Source organism: Camelina sativa, chromosome 11 (assembly GCF_000633955.1).
Source record: "Camelina sativa cultivar DH55 chromosome 11, Cs, whole genome shotgun sequence".
NCBI lineage: Eukaryota > Viridiplantae > Streptophyta > Magnoliopsida > Brassicales > Brassicaceae > Camelina > Camelina sativa.
In genome coordinates this window covers 48,363,798-48,376,848 of record NC_025695.1, presented here as the reverse complement: position 1 = coordinate 48,376,848, position 13,051 = coordinate 48,363,798, and the positions used below count along the sequence as shown (strand labels likewise).

Genomic DNA, 13,051 nt, shown 5'->3' with positions numbered 1-13,051 from the left:
GTACTTCTTCTGATATTTATAAAACCAGAGATAACCGAACATCAAAGTGATCAGATAACCGGAGATAAAACCGATTCAATGGCGGACATAGCGATTTTGGTTGCGGAGGAGTACGAAAGGAGGATGAGACATCCGGCGGGTTCGAAATCAGCGCCGGCGGAATTCGATTGGAAGAAAATAACTCCGGCGAAGATGGCTGTAGCTATCGACAAGATGAAGATTGAGAGTTTGAAGAACAACTTTGAAACTAAATCTCACTTCGCTCTCGCCATCTCTCATGGCTTCTTCTCTGCTTGATTCTCAAGTTTTGTTTATAGCTAATTTCGTTTTTCTTAACCTTATTAATCTATTTGCTTTGTGAAGTTTTTATGTAAATAACTTAAGTAAGTATGTGAATTAATCAAAATGTTACTTTTGGTTTATTAGAGTGAAAAAGTTAAAAATAAAAACAAATCTCAGGGACTTAGTTGCATACGTGGACAAACTTCTGGGGAAGAATTCTAAAATTTAAAAACTATCATTCATCCTTTTACTGTGTTGAGAAACTCCTGGCGTGATTTTTGCAATTCGACCCTTAAATTTCTCGATTTCTCTTAATTTAAGTATCATAGTTTCGTAGTTGCTCTTTATCCAAACCTTGGGAGAGAATGGGAAGCAGCAGCGATGATACACCAGTGGTGCTCATCACGGGATGTTCTCAAGGAGGAATCGGCCACGCTCTGGCGCGTGAGTTCTCGGCTAACGGTTGTCGAGTGGTGGCGACGAGTCGATCGCAGAGCACGATGATCGATTTGGTGAAAGATCCCAAGTTTTTCGTGGAGGAGCTCGATGTTCAATCGGAGCAGAGCGTGAGTAAAGTTGTCTCCAAAGTTATTGACGAATTTGGTCAGATCGATGTTTTGGTTAATAACGCCGGAGTTCAGTGTATCGGACCTCTCGCTGAGATGCCAATCTCATCCATGGATAACACCTTCAACACCAATGTCTTCGGTGAATTTAAACATTTCTTCGTTTGTGCTCACCATGTGTTTGTTAAAATTCCTGACTCAAATGAGTTAATGAAATCTGCAGGTTCTATGAGGATGACTCAAGCAGTAGTACCTCACATGGTGTCTAAGAAGAAGGGAAAGATTGTGAACATAGGAAGTATAAGCATAATGGCACCAGGACCATGGGCTGGTGTTTATACTGCATCAAAAGCTGCTCTTCATGCTCTTACCGATACATTAAGGTTTCTTTGGTTTTCAGTAAATCTTCTTCCATCAGCTTGATATTCATATCTTGATTTGTGGTTGGTCTCCTTTGTAAGGTTGGAGCTTAAGCCATTTGGGATCGATGTAATCAACATTGTTCCAGGAGGTATTCAATCAAACATAGCTAACTCAGGGTTATCGAGTTTCAACAGTTTACCTGAATTGAAACTCTACAAACCGTTTGAGGAAGCTATCCGTGAGAGAATGTTTCTGTCGCAAAACATAAAGCCAATACCTACAGAGACATTTGCGAAACAGACTGTTTCCGTTGTGCTCAAAAAAAATCCGCCGGCTTGGTTCTCTACAGGAAGGTTGTCGACCGTCATGGCGATCATGCACCATATGCCGATTTCCATTAAAGATTTCCTGTTGACTAAGAGCTTTATGAAGAAGGGTGCAAAACCTGAGTAGAGAGAGAAGTGTCCTTGGTTAAAAGAAACTGTTTGAATGTATCCAATCCAACAAGTGAATATGTTGCCTAACCATGTTTAATATCGTAAAGCACTAAAGCCAGATCGTCTAGACCCTTAATACTTCGGTACAGAAAATATCAGATTATGTTTTATGCAATCCAACAATGCGTCATCAGTCAGAAGTACAATGTAAAAGCTTACCTGCTAAATTAAGAAAATCTTTTCTTTCCTTAAGCTAAGAATGGCAAGTTTAGTGAAAAATCAAATCATTTTATTCTCACCTCTTTAAAAAGAAATTGGGATATTACCATAAATTACATTCCAAGTTTATATGTTTAAGGATACAAATGTTTTGTAGTAGGTATGTGAACAAAATTGGCCTGAAAAAGAAAGCAAGAAAGCTTTTTCAGAATGTATGAACAATGAAAGCTAATTCACTTGGGTCCACGTTTACGGTCAACATTTTCGTAAAAAAATATTCTTACGTCCAAGTTATAATTATAATCATCATCACTTCAAAACAAAATAAAATAAAAAAAACACAAAAGTAAAGAAAAAGAAAAAAAAGTCAGTAGGCCACAAAGTCCTTCAGTTCAGGAGGAAGAAGAAGACGACTCTCCTCTTCTCTCTTCTCTTCTTCGTCTCCGAAAAATCTCCAAGGCAAGAAGAAGAAGGATGATGAATTGAAATCCCTAAATTTTTGTACTAAACCCTTTTCAGAAAAAAAAATCACTACTCACCAGCACCAATATCTAACCGTTGATTTTTGCAGATGGGTAAAAACGGACGGCTCAGATGGAACCCTTTCAGCCACAGATCGTCTTCTTCGTCATCATCATCTTCCCGACAAGAACCTCAACAACATCAACCTCCTGTCGAATTCCTCTGTCCGATTTCAAAATCAATAATGTCTGACCCAGTTGTTGTCTCATCCGGTCAAACCTTTGAACGTCTCTGTGTTCAAGTCTGTCGCGACCTAAACTTTATCCCCAAACTCAACGGCAACGGCAACGGCAACGACGACGACGACGACTCTCTACCCGATTTCTCCAACATCATCCCTAACCTAAACATGAAATCAACAATCGATACTTGGTGCGACACCGTTGGCCTCTCACGCCCACAGCCACCTGATTACTCCATCGTCGAGCGTAACCTACGGCAACAGATGCCTCCACGGGAAGTTGAGATTCGTGTCTCCGAGCAAGAGCTTCTCAGAGCTGTAGCTCACCGAGCTCCGATGATAACTCACCACGCTGATTCCGAACTCATGGGAAGGAGAGACTTCAACAACTCAACGAGCTCTTCTGATGAATCTGTAATCGTCGCTCAGAGCCCACACACTCCTCTTCCTTTAACGACCCGACCCGCTTGCTTCTCTCCGTCTCCATCATCTTCTTCTTCCTTCGCTGAAATCGAAACCCTAACACACAATCCAGAAGAGGACGAGGTGATTTACGACAAGCTTAACAGTAGTAATATTTTTGATCAAGAACAAGGTTTGATTATGATGAGGAAGATGACTCGTACTCAAGATGAAGCTAGGGTTTCACTCTGTTCTCCTCGGATCCTTTCTTTACTGAAGAATATGATTGTTTCAAGATACTCACTAGTGCAGACGAACTCGTTAGCTTCGCTTGTGAATCTATCTTTGGACAAGAAGAACAAATTGACCATTGTTCGGTTAGGTTTTGTTCCCATTTTGATTGATGTTCTGAAATCAGGATCCAGAGAAGCTCAAGAACATGCCGCTGGAACAATCTTTGGTCTCTCTCTTGAAGATGATAACAAAATGCCTATCGGGGTTTTAGGAGCGCTTCAGCCATTGCTTCACGCGTTACGAGCTGCTGATAGTGATAGGACGAGGCATGATTCGGCTCTTGCGCTTTACCATTTGTCCTTGAACCAGACGAATCGGTTGAAGCTCGTTAGGCTTGGAGCTGTTCCTGCGCTTTTCTCAATGGTTAGGTCTGGTGAATCAGCGAGCCGAGCGTTGTTGGTGATTTGTAATTTGGCTTGTTGTAGCGAAGGACGATCGGCGATGCTTGATGCGAATGCGGTTGCGATTCTTGTAGGGATGCTACGGGAGGAGAGGACGGAGGAGGCTACGGGGACTGCTCGTTCTTCTTCTTCGGCACGTGAGAATTGTGTGGCTGCATTGTTCGCTTTAAGCCATGAGAGTCTTCGATTCAAGGGACTAGCGAAGGAGGCAAGAGCTGTGGATGTTTTGAAGGTAGTGGAAGAGAGAGGAACAGAGAGAGCTAGAGAGAAAGCGAAAAAGATCCTTCAGCTGATGAGAGAGAGGGTGCCGGAGGATGAGGAAGACGACGGCGAAGTATCAGTTGATTGGAACCGAGTTATCGACTCTAATGGTTCGATTCGGTCTAGGTTCCGAGTTGGTGGTAGCAACAGAATGGTTACTCAGAACTCATCTGGCTTCTAAGTGGCATTTTCATTTGTTGTTTGTATAGACATTGAAAAAATGTTTATTATTGAAATTTTTTGTAACTTTGACTTGGAAAAAATAATTGAAAAGAACGTGACTGATGTAAATATTTTTGTATAAAATTCTCAAGATTATGAATCCATTTTGAAACTATGCATACAACAAATATAAATATGTAACGCAGATAAACAACTGAAGTCTAAATTATGTTACAAAGAAGTAAAAATTGACTAAACAGCTTAGGGTACAAAGATCTGTAAGACAAAAGATCGTTCGTTTCTACTCTCTACAATGCAACATCAAATAAAGACAAAGAGACTAAGTCAGAAACTAATCTATATAATCTACAGCTAAAACTAAGATTTTTTGGCTTGTTTTTACTACTAACCTTAAGAATGGTGTGGAGGTCCAAAATACATCATACCCGGTGGTTGAAAACTCTGACCTTGTTGCGATTGTTGCTGAGCCGCGTTTTGTTGATTACTCATCATATGCGGCGACAGTGATCCAGGAGGTGGTGGTAGTTGTCCAGGTGGCATTAGGGGAATGTTACCAAATCCATATGGTATAAACTGCTGCGATGCGGCTGGATTTGGGATCATGTGATACTGCGGATTTGGAGGAGCAAATGCATTTGTGTCTGCACTACTCGATTTGGTTAAACCAGAAGTCTGTGTAGTAGCTTCGGCAGCAAATGAAGACAGAACAGAATGCATAATCATTGATGAATTTGTAGATGAAGTTAGCATTTCTGCCATTGCAGCGATTGAGGCAGGAGTCGCTTTTGCTGATTGGCCAGATGATCCGTTGTTACTGTTAACCGGTATTTCATTATTGAGCCGTTTCTGCATGTTTTGAGCTTCTTCCGTTTGCACTTGTGCTACCTGATAAATTAAGACAAGTATACCACTTTTTAAACCAAGATTGCAAGTAGTTCTCAGGCATAAGCAGATTGAACTGATCACTTGACAGTCCTAGGCATAAGTAACAGAGAAATCATTAGTTACCTGTATCTGAGATTGAAGATCCTCCAATTCAGATTCCTAACACACAAAACTTAGTAAGAAATCGAAATGTCTAAGCAAACTATTGAGCTTTAAGAGTGAAAGACTCTTTACCTGTTCACGTAGCGCTTCCCTAAGATGTTTTACAAGGGATGTTCTATTTTCTTCAATAGATTTAAGTTTGACAACAGACTGTCTCAGAGTGATTTCTTCTTCTTCCAATTCTTTTGCCAATGTTTTTCTCCTTGGGTCTTTTGCTGAAGACAATCCAACATTCAGAACCAGTATGTGTTTACTAATCCCGAATGATAAATGCGATATACATAAAAAGTCAAAATGTTTGCTAATATGTTTACCAGTGGAACAGGCGTCTTCAACATCTTTCTCCATCGTTCTGATACGTTTAATTGTAGACTTGCATTTGTTTATCTCTGTCTCTTTGTTTGAGTTCTCTGCGCGAACCAAATTAAATGCAGATACTATCTTCTCCGTCACACCTCCACTTGATAATTTCTGGTAGCCAAAAAAAAGCAAATGGAGAGCTAAGTTAATTAAGGCTCAGAAAAGAAAAAAAAAACTGAACAAGGAAATAAAAATTGTTACCGTTTTGGCAGATTTTGAATCCCGTTTCGCTGATTTGGATCCTCGTGATCGTTTTTTATTGATATCAAGCGGTGGAGGAGCTTCTTCTGAGAGCATTACATCTTTAATACTCTTTGAACGAGACCCAAAGACTCTTCTCTCTTCCCATATAGTAACCTAGTAATCATGAAAACCAAAGATTGGTGAACAAAACCTGGTAAAGTCCCACGCATTATCAACAGACTCTAAAATCAGCTACATACAAACACAAAAATTTAAACAGACAAGAGAATCACGCCTTTAGCAGTATTAGAAAAATAATGCAAAAGACACTTGTTAAGGTAAAAAAACTTAATCAAATCCCCTGAGTGAAATATCAACATCTAACACTATAATGAAACATAAGATTGATGATGAAGCCAGCTTTTTAGTATCAAAACCATTCAAAAGCATAAAATCATTGATCAGTAAGCTATATATATAAGCAGTAGAAACGCAACAAAAGAACAAAAAGGCCAATTCCGCTACAATCATTATTACCAATCGTGAGACCACGCTTTTCCCATGATCATCTCCCAAGGAAACAAGATCTTTGAGAGCACCAGGGAGAACTTTCCAGAACTCTTGCACAAACTCATTACCCTGACGCTTGCTGTTCTGAAGTATGTCGTTCGCAAGGTACAAGAGAGGCACTTTCTGAACTATCTCTGTACTGTGAAACTGTTTCTCCCATGTAGTAACCACTAACTCAGCTTCACTACGATGGACGATACACCACTGTGACAGAGCTTATCCCAGAAGAGGGTCAAGGACCAAACAATCAGAATTGCATAATACAAACACACACAGATATAATCAAACAACAAAGTGACTTAAGTATAACGTGAATGAGCTTATCCAAAAAAGTTCATAAGAACCAAACAATCAGAATTGCAATTTATGAACAACAAAATTGAAATTTTAGGGCAATGAATTAGAATTAAAAAAAAAAAAGGATACTTTGAATCGATTGCTGAGTGCTGTTGAGCTTAGCGAGCTTATCAATCAGTATCTCTTCACTGAATGGACTACTCATCCCAACCCAATAATCAAATCAAAACCCTACAAAAAAAGGGGAGGGACGAAGCTGAAACTCTGAATTGTTTTTACACGAATTGGATTGGATAATCAAATAGATATTGATCTAAGCTTGGTCAAAGCAATAACCTTCTTTTACTTAACCGACGGGAAAACGAGGCGGCGGAGAACAAATCTTACGGCGGAGTGTTAACCAAACCCTAGGAAGGCGTTCTCTTTTTTCTTTGTCCTAACGCCGTCGTCTGCCATTAATTTTTCATTTTTCGCAATTTCCTTTTTTTCTGGATCTCAATTTCTTCATTTTCCCACTCAATTTTTTCATTTTACTGATTAAAAAAATGTTGTAATACAAAGAAAATAATAATCAAAAACATATTTTTCCTACTAAAAAAAAAGAAAATAAGGATTAAAAAAATTAAAACTATGTGATCCGATGTTAATGTGATTAGCTATAAAATCAATTTGGGCCGCAATTTGATCTAATGGGCTTCTTCTGTATTAGCCCTTTTATTATCTCTGTGTTCTTTGAGATTGTTGACTTAAAAATTACACATTGAGACCTCTGTAAACGCTTTTGACTTTTCGTACTCCTGTAATTTTAAACGTAGGTGCGTCAAATTCAATCACAAACTGTGAGAGTCTGAGAGACTCAAATTTCACAACGGTCAAAAAAAATATAGACGTTAGAAGAAGAAAAAAATAGCCGTTTGGGCTTATTGGGAAGGTTTTGCTATTGTTGTGTATAATTTATTCACTTTTACTGTTTAGTGTCAAGTCACTGACATCAAACGGTAATATATTTGAGACTCAAATATCACAACGGTAACAAATATAGACGTTAGTAAAAATAGCCGTTTGGGCCAATGCGAACGTTTACTATTCTTGTGTATAATTTATTCACTTTTACTGTAAGTGTTCAAGTCACTGACAACAAACGGTAATATATTTGAGACTCAACGGTAAAAAATATAGACGTTAGAAAAATATAGCCGTTGAAAGAACCAAAGCCAAGCTGCCTATATAAGTGACTCGTGCCCATAAACATTCTTCACAAAATTAGTTCCTCTTGGTCCCTTACTTTCTGTATAATCGCTTTACCGTTCTCGTAGTTTGTCGTAGCAAAGCAAAGGCTTCTCTTTTTTCATTGGTAAAAGAAATAGAGAGAGAGAGAGAGAGAGAGAGAGAGAAGAGAGAGAGAGCAACGTTTCGTCGAAGTAATGCTCTCGTAGTCAGACTCTGCTTCAAGATTTTGGTAAAGAGTTATTAGTAGATGTTTCTCTATTTTTATACGAACCATGTAATAATCTAGAAGTATTTGTTTTTTTGTAATGTTTCTATATATGAACCATATATATTATTAATTAAAACGTGTTCTCTTTTTCACACTAAAACATGACTAGTGTCTATATACGCAACATAAAAGTTTTGTCTAAACTCATTGTCTTCCTCTGCTTTTTTTTCTTTTTGCAGGTTCTCTATGCAAAGATATATAACCAGGATTTGAAGGCTCGTCATATACCAGCTGCTAAAAATGCGAGACAATATGAAATTTCTGCGTGATATGCATCGTAATCAAGAACCAAGGTGAATTAGTAAGTTGATGTTTGTCCCTTTATTTTGTTTGTATTTTTTGAAGCTTCTGTCCGGTTATTTTTTGATAATGAGAACTGTATTGGGTTCGTAAAGAAGAATTAAACAGATAGTTGAGATCTTTGAAAAGTTTCTGACGTCTAAATACGATATTACAGGAGGGAGAAAGAGAAGAAACAGAAAAACACATGTCACGGCCATTATGAGCCGGAGAATATTCCAGCTGTGACTGACTAGTCCAGATTCATCGCCATTATCCTCATATATATATGTTCCAAGGTAAATTTTATCTCTCTTATTATAATTTGCTTTTGATACTCGTAGTCTCCTTCTGTTTATATGCTTAAAAATTAAGGGCGTAGAATATAATGTTTTTTTAAACTCTCTGATTCCAAGTTTTACTAGTTAGTTTTTGAATGCTTGTGGTTTTAAAATTGATTCCAATTGGGGAAGAAGGTCCCCAAAATACAAAAATATGTTACGGATTTGTTTCAACTGTGGTTTTCTTTTACGTTGAAACTTGAAACATACAATAACAGTTTTTTTCCGCAAACTATTCTAGCAGGTTTCTTATCAAGCAAGCGAACTTTGACCAGAGAGAGACATTGAAATTGACACATACAAAATTGGACACTTGAATATTGGTTCATGTACAAAGATTTGTCCAACCTTTTTCTCTGAACAAATAAATATTCTATATAGCATTTTTACTTAAAATGTTTTAAAATGATGAGATTTTTGTCGTTACCGTGGGCTAAATAAAAAATTTAAAATGATCATTTTAAAACATTTTAAATAATGAAATTTTATTTACCGCGAACTAAACATTTTCTCCATCAGAATTCTCAGGAATATATGGTATGGTATCAACCACAGACAATGGTCATGAATAGATTAAGTATTGAGAATTCATAAAACAAAGAACAGGAAAAAAAAAAAAAACTGCAAAATCCAAATCAATTTAGAAAGCATAGAAGAAAAAAACTAAAACATTCGACATAAGGAGAAAGAAAAAAGTCAATTAACCGGATCAATATTTTAACCTAATTTTACCTCACACCGCAACCGTGAATCGTAACTTTTACGTAAGTTCACGTTAATAAACATTATTATTTATAGTATATTTCATAACCATGACTAAACATTTTTTAATAACTCTGCTTATGTCTCTAAATCACCATTCTTATATATATTTAATCGGAGTTGACATTTCCCCTACTTTATGGACATGATTGTCCAATTTACCTGATTTCGACCATAATGGCCCCCTTAATTACCAAAATTCGAAAACCTAATCTCTTTATTTTTATAAAGTTTAAAACGTTGTTACGTAAAGTCGATCAATAGTGGGGTGATTGTGTTTGTATATATAAAAAATAGTGTGATCAATGATGGTAATGAATAAAAAGGTTTTTACCTTTTCAAAATTACAAAATCAGTAAAGTAAAAAATAGTGGGCGCATAGCTACTGCTAAAAAGGCCTGTCCTATCTTGCCTATGGAAAACGCATTATATACTCTACTTCCACTTTGAACAAAATAATAAAATCTCTCTACTACCACTCTTTTTTTTTGGTTTCTCGACTAGTGGACTTATAAACAATCAATTTTAAATTTATTTTTAAATCTTGGTTCGAAAATAAGTATATGTAATTCGTAAAAAAAAGGGTTTTTATACGTATGACGTAATTACAGATTAAAAATAATATTAACAATAATTTCTTGAGTAAAAAGACAGTTTCGATATGATTCAAAGTATTTCAAACTCATAAGACTTACAATATATGCATATCAACGTGGAAACATCATTGCAAAACAACAAAACTGCTTTTGTTTTTTCTCTCTCTGTTTGCCCCCTAAATCTTCTAAAAATCCTTTGCCTAATCATTTGGATTTCCAATCTCCACAAGGAGAGATGTATGTATGAATAAAGATAGTTTTAATTTACCAAAAATCCATGTTTATATCAATCATTAAATTTGAATTCATAATTCATAAATTGATAGATACATCAAAAAGGTTTTTTCCTTTTTCTGAGTTGCTTCTTTATTTTTTCTTTTTAAAAGCGTGTGTAAATATAACTAAGTGGAGAATGGCAGAGATATTATGAGTTAGCGAATCGAAAATAAAACCATTTATATCCCTCAAGCTCCAGAAATAATAGAAGAAGAAGATCTTGTTATATATATCGGCCAAAAGGATTCTTGTAACAAGAAAAAAAGAAAAACAAGAAAATGAAATAAATAATTGATGTAAAAAAATGAAAATGTTTACATACATACATATGCTTACTTTCTCGAAACGCTACCGTTTCACGTTTTAGTGGAAAAAGCGCAAATCTAACTGACATATTATTTTAACTTGAAAACAAAAAAAATAATCAAAAACTGGCAAAAGAAATTGGCGGGAAAATGGGTATTGATTTCATCCATGATGATGGAGCATTACGAAATAATGCATAAGATACTGATCATGAGTTCAAAAACATTATCACATTATTAAGCAATTATTGTTTATATAAACTAATTAACCCATTTCTGTAAGAGCACAAACAATTTAAGGAGAAGAAGCTGAAGAAATCATAATCAAATAAACAGTTTAGATTTTGTGTCTGTGTGAAGCAATTTTGCTTAGCAGTAACGTGAAATCTCCCAATAGATGTAACCATCGAAGTTTGGTTTGATGGATTTTTTTTAATAATGGCGACAATTATATTAATTAAAGAAATTACTAGACATGACGATCTGACGTATTGAATGACGTTTGTTTTTCTATAGGATGTCTTTGAAAGGGATAAATGACGTATCGGATTATAATGACGATGAATTTACATTATTCGCTTACGATTTTTTATTTATTTTCTTACATCCATTATTTAGCTTATGTGTATTACTAGAAAATATTAAAAGAAAAAAAAAATGAATATATCGAGAATTGTCATGTGAGTTTCAAATAAATATGATGAGATTAGGATAAGCGGCGGCTAACGATTCCCTAGATCTCGCCACCAATCACTCTCTCGCTACATATTTTACTTTATACTAATATATAGGCAAATAAATAAATTAATATTGTTTCATAGTTTGAGTTATTTGCAGTTCCATGTTCTAGTAACAGTCCAAGCTTCTGTTTTAGGGTTCATACGTAGCCCTAGTAACAAGAAACTTTCAACATTTTTCTTTGCCAAAAGTAGATTCATGCCATCTTTTTTGGGTCCCTTGTAAGATTAATTCTGCCTCTATAGGCACATGCTTCTTTTTTTAAAAAATTGTAATTTCGAATTTCAAATTATATTTACAAATACATCAATACTTGTTGACAAAAAAAAAGAAAAAGAAATATCAATACTTATGAAGCCATTGATAATATCTCATGCCACTATGAGCCGATGTTCAAAATCCACATATATAACATCCAGTCCAATAAAAGGAATAAAGCCGATATATAACATTATAAGAAAAAAAAAAAAACATTGTTCGAATATGTAAAAAAGTAATTGTTAATTATAGAGACCATAGAAGCTTTAGAACATGATAAATGATTCCAAAATCTTTCCATACACTAATTAATGTTTCCAATATTCATCATATGTTTTTCGCTAAGATTTCTAAAACTTTTTTTATTATGGTATGTAATAAAATAAATACGACCATAATGTAAAAAAGTTAGATAAATCTAATCAGAAGAAGAGATCCATGATAATTCCACCATACCTTCATTTCTCACCGCCGCTAAAGTATTCTCTGATCCAGAAGCAACAGGTGCTGTGTAACCATCCGATGATCTTTGCACCATGGACTGATCATCACCATTGATCGATCTTAACAGATCGTTATCATTCTCGGCTTCAGTATTCTTGTCTGATCCATGGATATTAGTATTATTTAGGGTTGGCTGTGTCATCGATGACGACGAGACGATAATGTTGTGAAGCCCCTCAAAGTTTGTACCAACGTCCACGTGTCCAAAACCATTACTCGTTCTCAAGCTCGAAGGTTTCGACTTTTCACATAGAAGGGACTGATCCGGTAAAGGGTTGTTGTTGGGAGACTGGTTGTTGAGAAAAGGGTATGCGATGTTTTGCGTGTTCATATTAAGGAGAAGATTCTGATGTTGATGATGATGATGATGAAGATGATACTCTGAAGGAGGAAGGTAATGATGATTTACCGTCGATGGAGAGATGAGTTTGTGAGGAAACGGTTTCAAGGGTCGCGAGGATGAAGAAGAAGAAGAAGAAGAACCGAAGAGATCAAATCTTGATCTTGGATAAGGAGAAGACGATGACAATCCGGTGAAAGGAGTTGAAGGATTACCGGTGAATTCTTGAACCATGGCTCTGAAGTTGGATGTGTCGGTGGTCAAAACAGTCGTAGGCGCTCGTCTCGAGACTCGAGATCTCTTCTTTGGATTCCGTGTTGTCGCAAGACCGTTTTTCTTGTCGGTTGGGACGGAACAAATGGGACTAGTTGTGTTTGTGTTTGGAACTGTTCTCAGATTTTGTTGGAGTGGGTTTGTGAAGAAGACTGGTTCTGTTAAGATCGGTGGTGGAACTGGTCTAGAGCAGCCATCATCGGCGGGTTTTGTAGCCGTTGTTGACCAGAGAGGATTATCCGTTGACCAAGAAGTGTTAAAATAGTTAGCTATAAGAGAGTCAAGCTGTGTTGGAACGGCGATGTTGGAGGAG

At 36.4% G+C, this 13,051-nt stretch overlaps 5 protein-coding genes and 1 long non-coding RNA gene across 10 annotated transcripts in view; 4 read left to right on the top strand and 2 right to left on the bottom strand.

Annotated features, from left to right (window-relative positions):
• LOC109127707 lies at positions 1–422 on the top strand. Its single transcript, XM_019233036.1, has one exon. It carries the CDS (start codon positions 79–81, stop codon positions 295–297), a length of 219 nt encoding a protein of 72 aa, XP_019088581.1. The 5' UTR covers positions 1–78; the 3' UTR covers positions 298–422.
• LOC104727171 (NADPH-dependent 1-acyldihydroxyacetone phosphate reductase-like) lies at positions 549–1,900 on the top strand. The gene is made up of 3 exons (XM_010446198.2): positions 549–990; positions 1,072–1,231; positions 1,310–1,900. The coding sequence occupies exons 1-3, from the start codon at positions 648–650 to the stop codon at positions 1,662–1,664; spliced, it is 858 nt and encodes a 285-aa protein (XP_010444500.1). The 5' UTR covers positions 549–647; the 3' UTR covers positions 1,665–1,900.
• LOC104727169 (U-box domain-containing protein 38) lies at positions 2,195–4,291 on the top strand. Its single transcript, XM_019233034.1, has one exon. The coding sequence runs from the start codon at positions 2,439–2,441 to the stop codon at positions 4,107–4,109; it is 1,671 nt and encodes a 556-aa protein (XP_019088579.1). The 5' UTR covers positions 2,195–2,438; the 3' UTR covers positions 4,110–4,291.
• On the bottom strand, positions 4,283–7,060 carry LOC104727170 (regulation of nuclear pre-mRNA domain-containing protein 1A-like). Of its 2 annotated transcripts, XM_010446197.2 has the most exons (9): positions 6,905–7,060; positions 6,698–6,799; positions 6,239–6,486; positions 5,720–5,875; positions 5,473–5,629; positions 5,231–5,373; positions 5,120–5,155; positions 4,501–4,996; positions 4,283–4,398 (listed from the first exon to the last, which is right to left on the bottom strand). In XM_010446197.2, exons 2-8 carry the CDS (start codon positions 6,771–6,773, stop codon positions 4,502–4,504), a joined length of 1,311 nt encoding a protein of 436 aa, XP_010444499.1. In that variant the 5' UTR covers positions 6,774–6,799; positions 6,905–7,060; the 3' UTR covers positions 4,283–4,398; position 4,501. The 2 variants fall into 2 exon arrangements, with proteins under 2 accessions (XP_010444499.1, XP_019088580.1); XM_019233035.1 differs by lacking the exon at positions 4,283–4,398 and having other exon boundaries at positions 4,487–4,996; positions 6,698–6,824.
• Positions 7,845–9,093, top strand: LOC104727168. Of its 3 annotated transcripts, none has more exons than XR_758188.2 (4): positions 7,845–8,027; positions 8,246–8,359; positions 8,524–8,644; positions 8,931–9,093. It is a non-coding gene; the product is annotated as an uncharacterized LOC104727168 (long non-coding RNA). The 3 variants fall into 3 exon arrangements; XR_758187.2 differs by having other exon boundaries at positions 8,246–8,367; XR_758189.2 differs by having other exon boundaries at positions 8,246–8,367; positions 8,928–9,093.
• The window catches only part of LOC104727167 (GATA zinc finger domain-containing protein 11-like), a 2,055-nt gene continuing 713 nt past the window's right edge, over positions 11,710–13,051 (bottom strand). Inside the window, exon 2 of one of the 2 annotated variants that reach the window (XM_010446193.2) lies at positions 11,710–12,929. In XM_010446193.2, coding sequence (XP_010444495.1) covers positions 12,040–12,929 — 890 coding nt within the window. In that variant the 3' untranslated portion in view covers positions 11,710–12,039. Of the gene's footprint in view, positions 13,042–13,051 lie in introns of both variants that reach the window. The other variant, XM_010446192.2, reaches the window with a different exon arrangement.

What these genes read in the sequence shown, in the direction of transcription:
- LOC104727170 (XM_010446197.2), bottom strand. Translation starts at nt 6,773, where the DNA reads ATGAGTAGTCCATTCAGTGAAGAGATACTGATTGATAAGCTCGCTAAG. An exon ending in ATTCAAAATCTGCCAAAACG is followed by an intron (nt 5,630 to 5,719) that starts GTAACAATTTTT and finishes TTTGGCTACCAG; the next exon opens with AAATTATCAAGTGGAGGTGT. An exon ending in ATCTTCAATCTCAGATACAG is followed by an intron (nt 4,997 to 5,119) that starts GTAACTAATGAT and finishes TTAATTTATCAG; the next exon opens with GTAGCACAAGTGCAAACGGA.
- LOC104727171 (XM_010446198.2), top strand. Translation starts at nt 648, where the DNA reads ATGGGAAGCAGCAGCGATGATACACCAGTGGTGCTCATCACGGGATGT. An exon ending in CTTCAACACCAATGTCTTCG is followed by an intron (nt 991 to 1,071) that starts GTGAATTTAAAC and finishes TGAAATCTGCAG; the next exon opens with GTTCTATGAGGATGACTCAA. An exon ending in GCTCTTACCGATACATTAAG is followed by an intron (nt 1,232 to 1,309) that starts GTTTCTTTGGTT and finishes CTCCTTTGTAAG; the next exon opens with GTTGGAGCTTAAGCCATTTG.
- LOC109127707 (XM_019233036.1), top strand. Translation starts at nt 79, where the DNA reads ATGGCGGACATAGCGATTTTGGTTGCGGAGGAGTACGAAAGGAGGATG.
- LOC104727169 (XM_019233034.1), top strand. Translation starts at nt 2,439, where the DNA reads ATGGGTAAAAACGGACGGCTCAGATGGAACCCTTTCAGCCACAGATCG.